General features: G+C 39.3%; 1 protein-coding gene across 3 annotated transcripts in view; it reads left to right on the top strand.

Moving 5' to 3' along the window:
* Window positions 1–5,622: 5,622 nt before the first annotated feature.
* acot7.L (acyl-CoA thioesterase 7 L homeolog) overlaps window positions 5,623–21,503 on the top strand; it is a 109,637-nt gene continuing 93,756 nt past the window's right edge. For 2 of the 3 annotated variants that reach the window (XM_018226124.2, XM_018226123.2), the window contains exon 1: window positions 16,541–16,734. In XM_018226124.2, the coding sequence (XP_018081613.1) occupies window positions 16,556–16,734 (179 nt within the window). In that variant the 5' untranslated portion in view covers window positions 16,541–16,555. Of the gene's footprint in view, window positions 5,865–16,540; window positions 16,735–21,503 lie in introns of those variants that run through there. The other variant, XM_018226125.2, reaches the window with a different exon arrangement.

Here is a 21,503-nt window from a genome sequence, read left to right as displayed (position 1 = left end):
AAAAATTTAATAATCTGTCCTGAAGCATTAGCTATTACGGGGAAACCTAATTTTTTGCTTGATAATTTGCAACGACCCCTAAGCTTAGCTTCTCAACAGCTGCTCAGAGCCCACTGAGCATGTGAGTGTCATAGACACTTTCCTAGATGGTGATCCCTGGTGACAAGTTTGAAATCCTAGATCATTGCTATGAAGAAGCTGAAACTTTAGGCCGATTCAATAAGGTCATTATATAAAAAATGTCACTTTATCCATATAAATTTTTAGAGCTTAGCTCTCATTTAAAGGATAAGTAAACCCTATCCTTACCCTCATACTCTAATAAAATTGAGAAACAGACTTGGAGTACCTCTCCCACGAAAGTGATATCCAGAATATACAAAGCACTTATGAGTAGTCAGAATTCCAAACTCCCAACGCTATACCTAGGGGCAGATTTATCAAAGGTCGAAGTGAAGGTTCGAAGTTAAAAACTAAGTAATTTTTGGGAACTTCGACCATCGAATAGTCCAACTTCTATTCAAAGTTGAAAAAACTTCGAAATCCGAATTTTTTTTGAAGTACTGTATCTTTAAAACTTCGACCGTTCGCCACCTAGAAGCTGCTGAAGTGCTGTTTTAGCCTATGAGGGACCTCCTAGAACCTGTATGGAGGCAATTGGGGGTTGTTTGGGAGATCGAAGGTCGAAGTTAAAAAAAACTTTGAATCGAAGAAGATCGAAGTGGCGCTACTTCGAATCGTACCATTCGAAGTAGGCCCACTTCGACCCCAAAAAACTTCGACCGCCATTCGGTTGGTCTTTTTGAATTCGAAGTTTTTTTTAACTTCGACCTTTGATAAATATGCCCCCTCAAGTGGCAGATAGACATACCCAACCTAACCGAAGAGGAATGGGAAGATGCCACGGAGGACCCATATTCTCACCTGGCCTCAGGGAGAGACAAACTTATTCAATGTAAGCTCCTGCATAGGGTATACATAACACCTCAAAAGCTATACCAAATAGGAAAATTACACTTGTCATAGATGTAATCAGACCCCTGCTCATTGGCTACATTTGTGGTGGGATTGCCATCACATCTAAAAATACTTGGGGAAAATAGCAAGGTATATGGTAAATGACCTGGGACTACCACTGACAGTAGAACAGAAGCAGGTGCTTCTAGATGCTATAGAAGATCTCCCAAATACAGATATGGGACCTGTTATCCAGAATGCTCGGGACTTGGGGTTTTCCAGATAATAGATCTTTCTGTAGTTTGGATCTTCATGCCTTAAGTCTACTAGAAAATCATGTAAACATTAAATAAACTGAATAAATGGGTTCAGCTTCCAATAAGGATTAATTATATATTAGTTTGGATCAAGTACAAGCTACTGTTTTATTATTACAGAGAAAAAGGAAAATTTTTAAAAATTTTGGTTGTTTATATAAAATAGAGTCTATAGGAGACGGCCTTTCCGTAATTCGGAGCTGGATAACGGGTTTCCAGATAAGGGATCCTATGCCTGTACAAGTAAAGCCACTCACACCTTGATTAAAATTCTGCATTACTATGGTAGGAAAACAATCCTTATGCACTGGTTGGGAAGAGAAAAACCCATCATGAAAAAGTGGAGGAGGCTAATAAACACGGTACCTGTACTCCATTATATAAGTTTACATATGAGAAAAAGTGAAACATAGCAAAGTATAAGAAAATATGGGAGCCATGGTTAACACAAGAAGGATTAGATATAGATTAGACTGATCAAGAGAATTTAGGAAATAGTAATAGGATAACAGGTACCCCCCCCCCTTGTTTTTGTGTGATGTTTAATACTGTGCTGTATTTTCAAGTACAATATTGTTGTTTTGTATGTGACTGTTTGCACGAAAACAATAAAAATCTTTTTTTTTTTAAAAAAAAAAAAAAAGATAAGTGAGCCTTTTAAATACGGTAAGTGAATATAATATTGATAGTTGATAGTGCTATTCTAAGCACTTTTGCAATTAACGATCATTATTTATTTTTTTGTAATTCTAAGATGTTAAAGGATAACTATACCCCCAAAATGAATACTTAAGCAACAGATAGTTTATATCAAATTGAATGACATATTAAAGAATCTTACCAAACTGGAATATATATTTACATAAATATTGCCCTTTTACATCTCTTGCCTTGAACCGCCATTTCGTGACTCTATCTGTGCTGCCTCAGAGATCACCTGACCAGAAATACTACAACACTAACTGTAACAGGAAGAAGTGAGGAAGCAAAAGACACAACTCTGTCTGTTAATTGGCTCATGTGACCTAACATGTGGTTTGTATGTGTACACAGTGAATCTTACGATCTCAGGGGGCGGCCCTTATTTTTTTAAATGGCAATTTTCTATTTATGATTACCCAATGGCACATACTACTAAAAAAGTATATTATAATGATAATGGTTCATTTACATGAAGCAGGGTTTTACACATGAGCTGTTTTACTCAGTATCTTTTAATAGAGACCTACATTGTTTGGGGGGTATAGTTTTCCTTTAACAGAACAGGAACACCAAAAAACAAAAAGTAGTTAAAATATATTTTAAAATAATTTAAAATAAATATATATAATGTAATGTTGCTCTGCACTGGTACAACTGTTGTGTTTGCTTCAGAAAGACTACTATAGTTTATATAAACAAACTTCTGTGTAGCCATAGGGGCAACCATTCAAGCGGGAAAAAAGGAGAAAATGCACAGGTTTTATAGCAGATAAAACACCATTGTATTGGACAGTGCTTATCTGTTCTGTACTATGTAACCTGTGCCTTTTCTCCTTTTTTCCAGCTTTAATGACTACCCCCATGGCAACACAGCAGCTTGTTTATATAAGCTATAGTAGTGTTTCTGAAGGAAACAACCCAATTTTACCAGTGCAGGGTAAGAGTATATTCTAATTTAAATACTTTAATTTTTTTGTTACTGTTCCATTAAGGCAGCGCTGTTCAAATTCTGTAGGCCAGAATTTTTCTGGCCTATGTGGTGCAAGGCTGATAATGGAAACCTGTGTACCACTCTGCCTTTTAAAGCACACCCATGTTACCCCAAGAACTTTTAAGACCATATCCACATTAATGGTGGCAGCACACCAAAAAACAAAAAAAAACAACAAATGGCTTGTGTTCACTGCAGGGATATCAGTCATTTGTGAAACAAGTTTATTAAGTCACATTATACATACCCTTAAATCCATATGCCTCCTTCTCCCATGTGGAATATAAAGCAACGTCCAGCATAAGATAAAACAATTTAGGGGCCCCTAACAACAGCATAGGGAAGGCAGAGTATGACACACACAATGCAGCATAGGGAAGGCAGAGTATGACACACACAATGAAGCATAGGGAAGGCAGAGTATGACACACACAATGAAGCATAGGGCAGGCCTAGTATGGCACACACAGGGAGCATAGGGCAGGCAGAGTATGGCACTTTCAGTATGGGTCTGAGTTGTGAACAGTACAGGGCTTTAAAGATGTGGACAGTACAGGGCTAGTCTGATGTTCTTCTGGTTTGGAAAAACATTAGAAACATCAGATAACTTTTCCCACATCTTTCCTAACCAGAACAGCAGACCAGACCTCTCTCTTTCTCCTGACATCCATTACAAAAAAACTTCATTCACATGAATGTGTACTTGCCAGGGCCTATTATTTTGAATCTCGGTCCAGACCTGCCCATGTCTAAAATGGAACTGAGCTAGAGAGTGCAAAGGTTGACATAAATAATAGGCACTAAACTATAACAATAATTTGTACATTTTTTTTTTAAAACCATTGGTCCAGACATATATATTCTTGTGAAGATTATCTCAACCTACTTTTTTTTGGGCAAAGTGTTACTGTATGTCCATCCAAAAGTAGGTCCCTATATGGTTCTCCGTGATCAACTTTAATCCAGCTTAGTTTCTTCCTACAGTAGACAACAGTAATTAAAGCTTGTTACATAACTAAGTCTAAGAATTCTCAGAATTAATCTGGGTGTCTGGAGAGAAAAGCAGAGAGACCTATTTGAACTTTGATAGTGAGTAGCAGCAGTCACAATGCAAAACCGTAAATAAAATGCGTAGCTCAGATGCTTGCAGCAGTCTCTCTTGTTGTACATGGGCAAACCCTGTAGAAATCAAACCAATGTGCCATAAAACTTACCACCGAATCCTCCACTCAATTTTGTGAGTGCACAACCTGATCACAAAACCTTTTCAGTTACAAGGGGAAGTAGATCTAATTTGCAAGGGCCCAACGAATTGCAGAACTGTGAGCTACTTAAAGTGATGATAATATGGTTCCAAAATAAAGTAGACATCAAGACTGGAAAAAGCATTGCTATTTTGAAGTCTACTTTTGAAGCTATAACCAGTAATTGCATTGCTTGCTCAGTGTCCATATGTGTCCATATATATCTCTGTGTGTGTGAATTTATTTGCTTGAATTGCATATCCTTTTTCCTGGTACATATCAAACTAATTATATCTCCCTTCTGGAAATCAACAGATATCTTGCTTTATGGCATGGATTTAAAGCCTCCTGACCCCCCCCCTCCTGTTGTTCCCTCTACACCAGGGGTCCCCAACCTTTTTCCACCCGTGAGCAACATTCAGATGTAAAAAGAGTTGGGGTGCAACACAAACACGAAAAATGTTCCTGGTTAGTGCCAAGTAAGGGCTGTGATTGACTATTGGTAGCCCCTATGTGGACTGGCAGCCTACAGTAGTATCTGTTTGGTAGGAAAACTGGTTTTTATACAACCAGAACTTGCCTCCAAGCCTGGAATTCAAAAATCAGCTCCTGCTTTGAGACCACTGGGAGCAACATCCAAGGGGTTAGGGAGCAACATCTTGCTCACGAGCTACTGGTTGGGGATCACTGCTCTACACTCACACCCGACAGCTATAGTAGAACCAGTTGATGTAGTGAAGCACTGGCACGTCATTCTAAATAGTGGGTTTTATATTTGCTTTTTCTAGTCTGCATCTTCCCTTGGCTCATTGCTCACAAAGAAGGGTGACTGAATGAATGAATGAATACAAAAGGGGGGTAGTGGGAGCACTCCTAAGGCTAAGTAAAAACGTATTAAAAGTATTATGGAAGTGCTACTGACATGACTGAATGAACCAACCAAGATCTCTTCCCTTTCATGCAAAAGGTCAAATGAACTTTAATCATCCATCAGGGCCAGTGGGCCACCATCAGAAATAAGCTTTTTCCCTCAGGGAGCAAAACTAGCCAAGAGGTACTTCAAAGTAGCCCAAAAAACAGCACAATATGTGCAGTGAAAAAAAATAGATCTTAGAATAAAATATAAGTGAAAATATGCCTTTTTAACACTCTCGCAAATTTTCCATGAAGCAAAGTGTGACAGCGTAACTTCTACACAAGTTAGTCCCATTGCATGCTGGGTATTGTAGTTTTATATCAGACTTGGCAAATTGTTAAACAAAAACTACATTACCTACATACCTGCCAACTGTCCCGTTTTTACAGGGACAGTCCCTCTTTTGACAGTTCAAACTGCAGTCCCTCAAAAATGTCCCTCTATTTTATGTTGGCAGGTATGCATTACCCAACATGCATTGGGAGACTTAGGTTTGTCACAGGGATGGTAATGGTTGTATCCTGTCCGCAGCCAGTGTTTGAGTTTGGCGCGCTTTGCCTAAGGACTGAGTGAGCCAAAGCCATTGCGTCCCCTCCTTCTATCCCTCCCCTCTCAGCAGTCAGAGCATCCTAGAGCAGACCAGCCGCCTTCCTTCTCCTCACACCAGCCGTAGCAGCACCGATATCAGTCATGTCTCTCCCCAAGGTCTCCTCGTCCCCAGCCATCCAGATCAGCAGGTGAGATTCCGCCAGCGACTCGTATCCCATCGCCCGCTCTCGGCTATACTCGGCTCAAGGAGACGCGGGTAGGGGAGAGGCCGCCAGTCCTTGCTGTGTCACCGCGCACGTGTATGATGTGTCCTGCCGCACCGCTGCCTCTCCTTGTGCTGGCATAGTAAACAGCACGGAGCCCTGTATTCCATGTAGCACTACCTTATGCCCGGCCCTGTGACTGTATTCAGTAAAGCGCTGCGATACCAGGCAAATGCTACCTGCCGCGGTGAGGGGGCGGGGAATATGCTGCGACCCTCCTTTGCTTCATTGCGGAAGTGCTTCTGCTCGCTGTGAAGGATGTGTAGCGCTGGGAGGGATAAGTAGTGCTGCACTGCTTGCTCATATCTCAGTTGCCTCCATGTTGTTTCAAACAATAAAATGTACTTGAGGATACCCAGATAATGTGGACATTCAGAGACACATGTAACAAATGCGTGCTGCATCATGCGGGACACGGGTTGTCTAATTTTAAAAACCAGCCAAAGTCAGCTACAAAACCAACCCAAAACTAGCCAAGAGGCAATTCAAAAGTAGCCCAAAAATAGCACAATACGTGCAGTGAAAAAAAAAAAGTCAAAAAAAATAAATGAATATATATGAAAATTCGTAAATTTTTCATGAAGCAAAATGGGACAGATTCGCCTGTCACCAGGAGCATAGCTACAGACAGGCCTGGATTTGTGGCAAGGCTCGGGGCGGCACGAATCAAGGGGCGGCATGCTGTTCAGCCGCAACATCTACCTAATGCACTGAGGACTGCGCGCAATATAAACTTAACATTTACTTGTCTGCGCGCACAGTCCTTGGTGCCGAAAGCGATAGTGCCGGAAGTGTGCGCATACAAGCCTGGGACGGGGCAGCAGACCGTTTGCTTAGGGCCTGGGGGCGGCGCTTTAAGAAATCCGGCCCTGACTACAGAGGGGGCCCAGGTGTTATAGGGGCCCCATAAGACCCTTACATATTGGTAAAACAGTTCAACCTATAGACATTTTGGTGGCCACCAGATTTTTGCCCCAAAATTGTCTGAAATTGAGGAAATTCACTGGAAAATGTGAGAATGCTTAAGAGGAATGGGAAACTTCAGTAATTCCTGACGTCTACATACCGTAAGTCCGTCCCATTGCCTGCTATGTATTGTAGTCTTACATTAAACTTGTCAGTTGGGAAATTGTTAAACAAAAACTACATTACCCAACATGTACTGGAAGATGTAGGCTTGGCACATTAGGGAAAGAAAAAACTTTGACTGGTTTCCAAAGTACAAACCAGCCAAAGGCCCAAATAGTAGCCCAAATCCATACCTTGGCAAGTTTGTACTTTTAAAACCAGCCTGGGCTTTAAATTAGTAGCCCAATTTGGCTGGAAAACCGCCAACCTGGCAACCCTGCTGCAATTACATTGCAATCAGTGCAGCCCTTCTAGCTGCATTTTCTAGACAAGCCTCTGAATTTTTAGGCAAACTGTTAAAGTATGTAAAGGGCCTCAGTAGGCCAAGTAGGTTTTTGATGCAGGCTTTGCTTTAGGGGACAGTAAATGGGTCCTCAATACATACGTCACAACATTTTGGAAATAGAAAGAGAGACAAGAATGTGGAGAAAAATGTTTGACCACGACCATATTTGTGGCCACCCAATAATTAACCATGTCCATTTTACAAAATTTGGCAGGTTATGAAATGTTTGAACACATTTCTGTGGTTTTTAATGTGTTATTACAGTTTTGATAATGAAGGTGAATTCAAGCTGCAAGTCAGTTTCCCCAAGAGACCTACTAATCTTAAATTTTTACAAAAGTATCTTAAGTATACATTCTGGGCTCTCTGCCAAAAGCCAATGAAGTTAGAAACGTTGTATATCTTAATGGCTCTGCAGAGTAGGAGATCAAAGAGAAAGTCAGGACATTTCAGTAATAAACCTGGGACTGCAGGGTGAGCTGTCAAAATTGGGACTGTCCCGTGAAAAAAGGGACAGTTGGGGGTATGCCAATATCTGAGAGGCGCGTGAGTAAATCGGAATGGAATTATATCATGCTGGTTGCTTTCAGTATATATACACTTGGGAAGTCCAATGTGTAGTTCTTGAGTTGTAGTTGAACTCCTGTTCCCCATACAGATGGCAGCACTGTATGTATAGAGAGAGTTTATTGAATTAAGTTGGCCATACATGGGTGACTTCAGATTGAGCCGGTAATTAATTAATAGGGATTATCCCATTTTGTTCCTTAAAGGAGATGGCCAAATGGGATCATAACGGGGGACCTAACCAGCAAAACCTTAACCCACACCCTACCAGTACCTATGTCATCTCATTCTTTATGCTGCTTCTAGGCAGGCCTCTGGTTCCAAGACAAGGAATCTTTAGGAGCAGTGTAGGAGTATACATCCCCAGTCTGACCTGCACCCAACCCTAACCCGAAAAATGTGGCCAAATTTCAATCACAGGTCAACCTGTACATCACTATTGCAGAGACTGCATCAGTGTGCCTCACCATACGGTATTTTCCAAGAAACAAGCGATTGGATCATCCTGATTTGGCCCATTGTGTTGGTGGCCATATCATGCAAAGATCTGCATGGTTGGTGACCTCACTAATGAAGGAATCTTACCATGTGTGTCCAACTTTACTCCCAGTGTAAGTGAGGAATGTCCAGCATATTTCCCTCTCTCCAGCAGATGTCCATCTAGTAGTGGAAGGTGTGATTCAGTAATGGCTGGAGAGTCTTTGATTTAACATCACTGCCTTAGAGACTTCAGTTTTATACATCAGATATAAAGCGCACAATATTTCATTTGCTGCCACGTCATTATGTAAAAAAAAGGCAATGCTAGGTTATAAATGCCACTCCTTCCTTGTTTTAGGCTGCTCAGTTCTTATACACTCCCCTCATTCCCCTTTCTGCAGGTACTTGTTTCTCTGGAATTTCTTGTGGTGTGCATTCAGCACTTGGATTGTTATTTTTTTGAACTAACCAAATTTCTGGGTGCACATACACATAGAATTATGACGCACCATAATACATGTGCTAAAACACTTAATAGAGAGATAATGGAAATACACAAATTGCATTCTTTCAGAAAGGTCAGATCACGTTTGTTTTGCCTCGACTGTCTGAACTTTTACCAAATAGAAATCTTTAAAAATCTTGCGGTTGAGATGTCATATGGCGTTTATTTACAACATGCAAACAAGATTGTTGATTGAATTCTTTTTTTTAGCAATGATATTTGCTCTGCACCAAAATGGGATCGGGATTAACACATCTGAGAATTTGAATAAATATTAAAAAATGCAGGAAAGGTTGCAACAGTGGTCTGTTATTATTTTGCAAGCCCCCCCCCCCCGAGAATGGGAATTGAATACATATGCCTCCTATTGTAAATGTGCAGAATAAATTCATGAAACATCTCCGCCCCTATAACTTGCAGAATATGGTGTTATGCAAACAAATATTAAACTTTAGTATTAGACCTACATTGTTGGGGGGGAATAGTTTTCCTTTAATGATTATTTGTACAGGTATGGGATCCGTTATATGGAAACCCGTTATCCAGAAAGCTCAGAATTTTGGGAAGGTCGTCTCCATAGAATCCATTTTAACCAAATAATCGAAATTTTCAAAAACAATTTCCCTTTTCTCTCTAATAATAAAAACAGTATCTTGTACTTAATCCAAACTAAAATATAATTAATCCTTACTGGAGGCAAAATCAGCCTATTGAGTTTATTTAATATTCACAAGATTTTCTAGTAGGCTTAAGGTCTGAACATTCAAATTCAGGAAAAATCAGTTTTTCAGAAAACACAAGGTCCTGAGCATTCTGGATAACAGGTCCCATACCTGTACTTGATGTTTAACAGTTTGGGGCTTTTTGTACATGTAGTTTTTTTGTAGCCCTTAAAGGAATAGTTCAGTGTGAAAATAAAAACTGTGTAAATAGGTAGGCTGTGCAAAATAATTTTTTTTTTCTAATATAGTTAGTTAGCCAAAAATTTAATTTATAAAGGCTGGAGTGAGTGGATGTGTAATATAATAGCCAGAACACTACTTCCTGCTTTTCAGCTCTATAACTCTGAGCTAGTCAGCGACTTGAAGGGGGGCCACATGGTACATATCTGTTCAGTGAGTTTGCAATTGATCTTCAGCATTCAGCTCAGATTCAAAAGCAACAGTTATGGCCCATGTGGCCCCCCTTCAAGTCTCTGATTGGTTAGTGCCTGGTAACCAGGGCAACCAGTCAGTGGAAACCAAGAGAGCTGAAAAGCAGGAAGTTGGGCTATGTTCTGTTATATTAGACATCCAGTCACTCCAGTCTTTATACATTACATTTTTGCCTAACTATATTAGAAACATTTTTTATTTTGCACAGTTTTTATTTTTACACTGAACAATTCCTTTAAGGCTTTACATTGCTTTAAAATCTCTACCCCCCAAATGAATATTTAAGCAACTGATTTATATCATATTAAGTGACATATTAAAGAATCTTACCAAACTGGTATTTATATTTAAGTACATATTGCCTTTTACATCTCTTGCCTTGAACCACCATTTTGTGATGGTCTATGTCAGGGGTCCCCATACTTTACTAATGCGGGATCTACTTTTAGTGATGTTGTCCCATTATGATCTACATCCATAATATCACTGTTATCATTCTGTTCTGTGGAAATATTCCTTAAATATTATATTCATTTATAATAGAATTTATATCACTACCGGTATATCTAAAAAAAAACCAACTATTTTTATGTAGCTTTAACAGAATAAATATCTGAATGAAAAGAATAAAACAGGAGGGTGATTTAGACAAACTGTTTGTTGACAGTACCGGTATCTTAAGTTCTACTGATCGCCAACTAAAGGTCTACTGGAAGATCCCTATAAATCTTTTGGGCACCCCTGGTTTATGTGCTGCCTCAGAGATGACCTGACCAGAAATATTACAACTCTTAACTGTAATAGGAAAAAGTGTGAAAGCAAAAGGCAAAACTCTGTCTTTTAATTGGCTCATGTGACCTAACCTGTATGATTAGTTTGGTTTTGTTTGTGTGCACTGTGAATCCTACGATCCCAGGGGGCTGCCCATATTTTTTAAAATGGAATTTTTCTATTTAGGAATACACAACGGCACATACTACTAAAAAAGTGTATTTTATTATGAAAATGGTTTATTTACATGAAGCAGGGTTTTACACATGAGCTGTTTTATGCAATATCTTTTTATAGAGACCTACATTGTTCGGGGGGTATAGCTTTTCTTTAATGCTTATCAGTCACTTAATTAGGCTAAGGTTACAAGATGCCCTTTGAAACGGGAGCACTTTTGAACACTTATAAAAAATGTATGACACACACAACTATTTTGTTGTTTTTAATCCTACATTTTAGGTTTTGTGAAAAGAAGGTTAGGGCAGCCTTTCTATTTGCAAGGGTATCTTAGGAAAATGTATGGATAGTTATTTAGTTTATTAAGAAATTAAGCCCAAATTCAATCATCATGTGTTTTGTTAATTAACAGCTTTCTCCTCAGACAGTGTGGTAGCTTTGGGCTGTGCCAGTTAATTATGATACACTGGAGAGTTTTTTCTTTAACCCTAGGGGATGGATAATAAGATGATTCCACATCAGTGATACCTGGAAAACTCCCTGTGGGCCCAGGTGTCAGTGGGCCCTCATGCTGCTAAACATTTGATCTATTTCATGGCCATTCCCTATTTCTATGAGAACAAAAAGGCTAAATAGATGGGCCCCTGGTCTAAGGTTTTTGGGTGGGCCCCTGGTGTCCAGTCCGACACTGTTCCACATGGATATTTCAATACACAGTACTATTAAAAGTTGCACATTCTAAGAAGGTGGCCCTACACGCTTGCCCAGAATCTGCAAATTGAGTATATATTGGCAGCAAAAGTCAATTAATTTAATTTATATAAGTTTCCTGGATATATTTTACTGTAAGTATCAGTGTTCTTCAGATACAGCTGGTTCAGTAAAAGTAGATGGCAGATAAATAAAGTTAGGGCAATTTAGTTCTACGAAAGAAAATGTACTTACTAATATAGTCTCCCCAATAAAAAGTACAAAAGTGTGGAACTGAAATGATTGAACCCTCTGATTAAAAAAAAAATAGTAGCTAGACTTTAAGGGCTGTGTTTGGCTATCCCCTTTCTACTGTGCTTCTGGCAGGGACTGTTAGGACACCCTCATTTGAAACTGGACAGGGACCATAGCAAATCAATAGGTGTTCCAATAAAGGGGATATTTTTCAAACATAATATTAATTTTTAGCGCAAAGTAAAACCAGCACCACATAGTATTCATTAGGGGTCATATTTCTGTCTTAATCTGTGCATTTTAGTGGTTTAAAAAAAAAAAAAGAAAATGCAGAGGAAAAGCAGGTAGGATATCTTTTCTTTATATCACATGGACATGAAAACATTGACAGCTCATAAAATTCCATTTTCAGGGTAACCACACACTACATAAAAATGCCAAACAATATCACAGAGTACATACCGTACTGTATATAAATTGCTCTTATACATTGAACCGGGTAGTATACGAGTTTGTTATTATTCTGTTCTTTTGCTCTGGTTGGTTGCATCTTTTGCTTTGGAGTTGGTTGTATCAGTGTTCGCTGAAATGATGCTATGCAGCGGTTTGTAAAACTACGGAATTACAGCATGGCCTTCTCCCATAGACTCCAAATTTTTTAAAATGATTTCCTTTTTCTCTGTAATAATAAAACAGTTGCTTGTACTTGATCCCAACTAAGATATAATTAATCCGTATTGGAAGCAAATCCAGCCTATTGGGTTTATTTAATGTTTAAATACATTTCTAGTAGACTTATGGCATGAAGACCCAAATTACGGAAAGATCCGTTATCCGGAAAACCTCAGGTCCCAAACATTCTGGATAACAGGTCTCATACCTGTATAATGAATAACATAATTAAGGCACAGTTAGAAGCACACCAAAGAAGGTAAGAGTTATGCAAAATAATGCTTTGAGGTCAGGAGGGCTTATTTTAATAGACGTAACTGTACTTTTTAGCCTGTAAGTATTTTATTTTTTTTAACTAGGACATGAATAATGTTTACTTTGCTTGCTGTTTTTAAAACTCATGACCATTTCATGTCATGGTGGTTTTTGAGTTATTTAGCTTTTTTTAAAAAAAAGAAAATGTAGAGGATAATCCGTTGTCTGTATATCTTTTCTTTATTTCACATGGAAAAAAACATTGACATCTCATAAAAATCCAGTTTAAGGGTAACCGCACACTGCATAAAAATGCCAAACAATATCCCAAAGAGAGGACATATGTAATATTTGCTTTGATCTTGCACATTGTAGCCTGGCGTTATAGGAGTTTTTATTATGCTGTTCTTTACCCTAGCAACCATGCATTTATTGGAATTAATGAATAGGAGAGGACCCGAAAGAAAGATTAGTGATAAAAAAATAGCAAGAAGAAGAAATTTATAGCATTAGTTTTAAGATGGGGCCAGTGATCCCCATTTGAAAGCTAGAAAGAGTCAGAAGAAAACTGCAAATAATTCAAAAACTGTAACAAATAATGAAGACCAAATGAAAATTTGATTACAATTAGCCATTCTAGAACATGTTAAAAGTTATCTTAAAGGTGAACCACCCCATTAAGCCTAAAATCCACTACTACACCAATAAAGGATCAATTCTTTTACAAGTAATAGCTGATTTAAAATGACAACTAATTATTACCATTTTTAAACATGTTCTTTTTCTGTTTAACTAACCCGCACTAACTCTGTAACTAAGCTGCAGAAATTCATATTGGTGGCAAAACAATCCTATTTGGTTTAGTTAATATTTAAATGCTTTTTAGTAGACTGCTGGATAAGTATGGTGAGCCAAACTATGGGGAATCTCTTATATTCAAAACCCCAGGCCCTTAACATTTTGGATAATAGTATATGTCAATTTTACTATGCATTGGGCCACATACAGGGCCCAAATCCCGTTGACAAGTCAGTTTATAATGCAATAAACAGTACAATGACTACTAAAAGTTTTGCGGTACATTACATTTTTGTTCAATGACCACTTATGTGGGAGAAAGTAAGGCAAAGAATAGAGAGATTTCACTTACCATAATTTTATTTAACCATTAACCTATGCAAAACAGCAGATTCAAACAAATTTGCGCCATTCCAAATGAGACAGGCTCTCCAGGGGTTCCTTTATTAGCCTAATGGTTAAATGATCCGCCTTTGATGTGGTTAAAGGAACAGTAACACCAAAAAATTAAAGTGTCTTAAAGGAATGACAATATAATGTTCAGTTGCCCTCCACTGGTAAAACTGATGCGTTTGAAACACTTCTATAGGTTATATAAACAAGCTGCTGTGTAGACACAAGGGCAGCCATTGAAGCACATGATACACAGTAGATAACAGTCCTGAAAAATCCCATTGTATACTACAGAGCTTTTCTGTTATCTGTTGTTGAGCCTGTGCCTTTTCTGCTTTTTCAGCTTTGAATGGCTGCACAGCAGCTTGTTTAAATGAACACACCAGTTTTACCAGTGCAGCAGAACAGTACATTATAAGTTTATTACTTAAAAACACTTACATTTTTTGGTGTTACTGTTCCTTTAAATGATTAGCATGTAGAAATGAAGAAAGTAGGCCACATAATTATGATATGACTTAAAGTTCCCTTTCCATGGTCCCTCTCATGAAATAAGATTTGTTGTGACTTGCATACTTTATTTCAGTAACTAGCAGGCTCATGACAGGAATGAGTTATTTTTCATTAGTTCAGTCACCCTCTAGGCTTTTTTTTAGATCTTTCTACCAGAGATAACTGATATCAGGAATATAAATTTCAATTCAAATCCTATGGACTTCATTGATTCAACTGTTAAAAGACAGCCTGGTTCAAACCTTATTGTAATGAGCATTAACAGCCATCAATATAATGTAACAACAAAATCTAACAGTGTACACTGGGGAGTGTTCCCCACCTTGTTAAAGGGTTGTTCACCTTAGAGAGTGATATTCTAACACAATTTGCAATTGGTTTTTATTTGGGGTTTTTCAGTTAATTAGCTTTTTATTCAGCAGCTCTGCAGTTTCCAATTTAAACAATCTGGTTGCTAGGGTCCAAATTACCCTAGCAACCATGCACTGATTTGAATAAAAGACTGGAATATGGATAGAAAAGGGTCTGAATAGAAAAACGAGTAATAACGAATAGCAATAACAAATTTGTAGCCTTACAGAGCATTTGTTTTTTTAGATGGGGCCAGTGACCCAATTTGAAAGCTGGAAAGAGATAGAAGAAGAAGAAAGCAAATAATTAAAAAACTATAAAAAAGCATGAAAGCCAGTTGAATAGTTGCTTAGAATTAGCCATTCTATAACATATTAAAAGTTAACGTAAAGGTGAACCACTCCTTCTTTCTGAGCTGCATGACAGGATGTCATGGAATGTATTTGGTTACAGTTTGAGACAGGAATGGTAAAACAACTTAGCATGCAGGTATGGGATCCATTAACTGGAAACACATTATCCAGAATTACAGCATGGCCTTCTCCCATAGACTCCACTTTATTCGAATAATCCAACTTTTTAAAAACGATTTCCTTTTTCTCTGTAATAAATAAATAAGATATAATTAATCCTTATTAGAAGCAAAACCAGCCTATTGGGTTTATTTCATGTTTACATTATTTTAGAAGACTTAAAGAAGAATTCAACCTGTAAAAAAAAAAACCCTCCCCCCTACCCTGGGTAGACCCACCCCGCTCCTCCCCCCAGCCCTACCTGCCCCCCCCCCAGGGCAAATGCTCCTAATCTTTTACTCAGACCTCCGTGCAGATTCTGCCTCAGAGTTCACGGGCGCCATCTTCTTCTTCTTAATCTTCGTGTCTTGACAGCATTTTCAGTGCATGTGCAGTTGGAGCAAATTTCTGGTCCTGAACAACTGCGCATGCGCCGAGATTTCGAAAAAAGACAGAAGAAAGAAGATGACGCCCGTGAACTCCAAGGCCAGAATCTGCACGGAGGGGTGAGTAAAAAATAAGGGGCATTTGCTTGGGGGGGGGGCAGGTAGGCTGGGGTGGGGGGAAGGAGGGAGGGTTTTTTTTTTATTACAGGTTGAATTCTCCTTTAAGGTATGAAGATCCTAAAGACAGAAAGATCTGTTATATGGAAAACCAGTGGTTGGACTACACTTCCCAGGATCCTTTGATAGCAGTACTCTGGGTGCTAGTTTGTAAGCAGTAGTGCAAGTTTGCTAAATGTTACCTGCTAACTGGTTGCTATGGCTGATTAGACCAGTCTAAAACTGTGTACCTTTGATAACATTACCTCTCAGGCTTATAGCATTTTATAGGCTCTAATGCATGTGTGTAGCTTTGAGGGGGATGTATCTGATACTTAATTTAGGCAAAAACAAGTAGAAGAGCGGTAATGTTCCCTGTGCTCCGTTTGTATAATGTATTTATATGAATATGTGTCAGCAGCTCAAGCAGGAAGCGGTTCCATCTGGTGGTTTGATCATTTTGTAACCAAGTTACCATGACAACAAAAGATCATTTGCTATTGGCTGCACAATCCACTGTAGAGTGTGATTGGAGCGCCTGGGAAGACCTGTCTATTACTCTTGCACATGTGGTTTAATAGGCACAGGTTTTACATCATCCATGACGTTGTAAGGCTGCATATTCACAATGAGTACACCAGATCTGTTGCATCTTCCTGTCCTCATTCATTCCCACCACTGCCTGCCTCTGTGTTCTACTCTTACAGTTCAGCTAGATTCCTGCCTGGCCTCATGCTGCTTAGAAGGTACAGTGCATCTTTTACTCGCTGCTATTTACAGCTTTACATCTTGTTCTTTTCCTAGTGTAGTCATTGTCCCTACAGGCAATATAACAGCAAAATCAACTCTAATCTACAATGGTAATCTAAAGAATGACAGCTAATAACACAGATAACATTTATTAGTGTTATACACTTAAGATTAGTGTTAAGCATTTTATAGTCTAGATCTATTGCAGTGTAAATGACTAAGGTGTGGTTTTTAACACACTGCACATACAATAAATAATCTCTATGTACGGTAAAACAGCCACCAGCAAAAACAAATGTGTCAAATCTGTACTTTCAAGGTAGTCCATTTATTTCTAGACATGCGATCATCAAGTCACGGTACATTTCAATATAACAGTAGTTTCAAGTATGTTCCTATGGTGTATGATAGAAGTTTTTGTACATGTATACTGTGTGTGTGTGTGTGTGTGTGTGTGTGTATATATATATATATATATATATATATATATATATATATATATATATATATATATATATATATATATATATATATATATATAGAATAATGGGCAGGAATTCTGAATTGATCTTTAGATGAGATGTATGTGCATTTTACATCACCAAGACTCTTTAAATAGTTAGGAGATTTAAAACAATGGCATTAACTCTAAAAATCTCAATCATTTTGTACAATGTGTATTTTGTGCTAAGTGTCACCCGTTGGTTAAAATTTTACCATTACATAAATTGTAACCATAGAATGAAAAAAGGTCCATTAGGAAGACTAGTGGCCATGAGTAATTCATACAGAGGATTTCTGCCCATACCTGTCTTTTCTGCTTTTACTTTGCTCACACTGTATTGATTTCAGGCGCCAGAAGCATTTCAAAAAATGGCTTTGTCATACTGAGTGTGTTTCATGAGGCTGTACATGAAAAATGTCCTATGATGATGTCAGGTTATGATGAAATCTGTGACAAAAGTAGGTAAAAGGTAACACTGAGAACATAGTTATTGAGCCGTGACATTTAACCTGTTCCTCACAAGTTCTGTTTGTTTAAACAAGAATTGGAACAAAAACATCTGAAGGGCTCTCCAGTTTGGCCCCAAGCAGAGCTGTATTTTCTGTCACCCAATGCCTAGAGTAGAGGACCATATATAGATATATAGAACCGAATAACTATGAAAGCACTCATGGCATATAAGAAAAATCATTTATTCAGTTACCAAAGACATCAACGTTTTTCGATCCACCTGGGACCTTCAGTAGGCTGTAAAAACGGAAGGGATCACATAACTTAAATAACCCCCACACACTATATTTATGACACCCACACTAAAGTGCACTGTGGATAACTTAACAGTGAATATAATTCAAAAACACTTGAATATATAGAGAGAGAGAGCTATAAGTATATATATTTTGTAGGGATTTCAAGTAGTTGGACTGTGGTCTCGCTGGGGAATAGACTTTTGCATACACTTCCATACAGTTCCACTGATTTATAACTGGTCTTTTGCCAGTTTATTGGAGGCTTTTCCAAAGAAAAAAACAAAATACAGAAAACAAAAAAATCCTAAACCTGTCCCTCACTTCACAGAAATCCGAAGCAATCCCACCAGCGATTCGTATTATTGCCGGCGGGAAGGCAGAGCAGGGAGATTAATCACCCACAGCAGTCACTGAGTGACTAATCTCCCCGTCTGCCACAACCCTTAAATGACAACATCACATAATAGAGTCAAATTTACTTCTCAGGCATAAACTATTAGTCTGTGATGTCACAAATGCTGCTGAAATGGGCAAAATCCCTACTGCCATGCCGTGTCGGACTGGGCCTCGCCTGACTCACCAGGGAATCTTAACATATATATTATATGTGGTTATTTTTTGCTACTTTAGATACATGATCCATTACAAATGGGCAAAATGTTTGTGGGTATCACATAAGATGGGCTGTATTAGAGACCTGCTTTTGGTCAGGTACCATTGGAATAACCACAAAGCAGTCGGGTTTTGGGCAGAAAGTCCCCAATTTCCCGACTGGCAGTCCGTGGGTATCCTGTCTGAGCACCCAGCTAAAGTGGGGCTCTGATCCTTCCCTCTCACCTCTGACAATAAAGCTATTTCTTCTGTGTTCCTCCATGTCAGTACACATGGGTAGTATTGCCCTGCACAGACAAGCATACCAAATCAAAATGAATCATGACATTTAAGACCACATGACTTCCTCCTCACCAGTGTTATTTTTTTGTCCTTTGGGACAGGGAGGTAGCATCTCCCGTCTCACCATTATGTGAATCTAGATGGATGGGCTTCCTGGCCCTTGGTTTGACTTCTTTGATTTGCGTGGCCACTGGACCATGTTTTGGCCTTTTCTCTCATGTGGCTGCTGCCCCTTGCCACTGTGTGCCTGCTGGTCTTTTTCATTGCTCTTGGCACATGGGTTGCTAGTCTTGGCATAGACTTTGGTGCATGTGGTCGTTGGCCTTTGCTTTGACAGGCGTGCCTGACCTTACTGTATCTTTGGCAGGTGTGGCTGCTAATCTTGCTATGACCAGTGGCAAGCATGGCTCATCCTTGGGGCAGTTTGTGGGGCTTCTGAATTAAATATCTGTCCTTACATGCAGGGTTGTTTTTTTGCAGCAGCATTTGGCATGCTTTACAACTCGCTTTACTTTGGGGTAGTTTCACTTTCCAGCTGGTGGTCATCTTCAGTTCTGTAGGAATTAGCTAGTTCTGTGCTAATTGGGATTCAACAGCTGTTGTTTGGTTCAGGGTTGGTTGGTTTTATATCTGGCCTTTGTTCCAGTTTTATATGCTTGTCTTTGGCTCCTGTATGACACTACCTTCTGGCAGGGGCTGGTTTGGACAGTGGTTACAAGCATGGTTGCTGGTTGGTACCAATGGGTTTTTAGACTGGTTAGCTGATTTAGCATCAGCAGGCACAGTGCTTGGTTCGTTAGCCTCTTGAAGTCAGTAGTTCTAGTGTGTGGTAGTGGGTTAGGTTCCAGCTTTGCATGCACTGTAGCAAGCTTGGGTCCCAAAGTTACTTCTGCTCTAGTGGTTTTTGATTGCGGGTGTCCTTCACTGTAGGATATCTTTGTGTGGGTGTGGCAATAGCTCTGGTTATTGTTAGGTGTGAGCTGCTGCCAGTGAGCTGTGGGGCTAGATGCTTGTGAGTGCCAAGTCTTATTTTTTAAGGCTGAGGGTTGGGTACATAGCCGAGCACTAGTAGAAGATGTATCCAATAGATTGCCAGTTTCGGGTGTAGATAATCTGGTCTGCTGGTGGTGGGTAGGGTGGTAACTCTAGTGATCTGGAATAGGGATATGGTTATGGCCGCTAGGGGTCCTATTAGTTTCTTCCACATTATTGTGGTAGTCCCTCTAGTCTGTAAGGGAACACAAGATGGACATGTTTTGCTCTGTTTTGCTTTCTCATCTTATGCTATATTTGGTAGATTGCATTTTGTAATTTTTTTGGTCAGTCACTTATCCATCCCTTGGGCATTCTTGTGCTTATGGCTTGTAAAGCATTTTCTCATTTTCAGGGACTATATGTCGGATCAGTTTCCCTGTTTCAAGGATGGTATGCTTTGCTTTTAACATCTGTTGGTTTTTGTGTACTGTATGTTATTTCATTCCCACCCTTACTGTTTGCGAGCATGGCCTGGTAGATCCCATGTGTACTTACATGGAGGGATGCAGAAGAAAATGAGAATTTCACACCTACTTACCGCAAACTCCTTTTCTTCTAGTCCGGACATGTCAGTAAAGGGTTTCCCATCCCAATTTATTTGGTTCCTGTACTGCTTTGGCAAATTTATAACACAGGTAAGGAGGAAATCATGTATAGGTCATGATTCATTTTGATTGGCTTTGGTATATAGGTCCTTTCTGGATAACGGGTTTTCAGATAAAAATCTCATCTCTGTTATATTTTCTCTCTTTTTGTCTCATATATACCCTTTATTGAGACTGCTATTGTTTTTGCACATTCTGGTTTATGCAAGGCAGAAAAGGTTATTGATCAGATTTCCAGGGCACAGATTAACCCCTTGCACAATGAAATGCTCATATTGTTAAGCCAATGACAGGTAAAACAGAAGGGGCGGGGTTTTTTTTTTACACAGAACTCATTATCTCAGTTTAGACTAACCTGGAAAATGTAATTACGCTAGCTTTAGGCTAGGGCCAGACGATTGCGGATCTTGGGCTGCGTTTCTCCGCAGGCAGAGACTTTGCTACCCCTCTACTCCAACTCTGCCTGCACCCAAAAGCATTGTCTCCGCTCGGGCAGAGGCGGTGGATTTAGGCGCTGAAAAGCTACTGTTTGCATTTTGCGCCAAAATTTGCCCTGCCTGTATAATTGAAGGCAAGCAGCCGGACCACTTAGGGAGAATTTGTATTGTCTGGCACTAGCCATACACTCGAATGACCGAGTTCTGGGTTAACAACCAAAAACTAGGGATGTACCGAGACAATCCAAGATTCGGTTCGGGATTCGGCCAGGATTCGGCCTTTTTCAGCAAGATTCGGATTGGGCCGAATCCTTCTGCCAGGCCGAACCGAATCCTTACTTGCATATGCAAATTAGGGGCAGGGAGGGAAATCACGTGAATTTTTGTCAGAAAACAAGGAAGTAAAAAAAATTTGCTCTTCCAACCCCTAATATGCATATGGAAATTAGGGTTCGGATTCGTTCGGTATTTGGCCGAATCTTTCACGAAGGATTCGGGGGTTCGGCCGAATCAAAAATAGTGGATTCGGTGCATCCCTAC

The sequence above is a fragment of the Xenopus laevis genome, chromosome 7L (assembly GCF_017654675.1).
Source record: "Xenopus laevis strain J_2021 chromosome 7L, Xenopus_laevis_v10.1, whole genome shotgun sequence".
Taxonomy (NCBI): Eukaryota; Metazoa; Chordata; class Amphibia; order Anura; family Pipidae; genus Xenopus; species Xenopus laevis.
The sequence above is the reverse complement of the archived record's forward strand: the minus strand, read 5'-3'. Positions and strand labels throughout refer to the sequence as shown.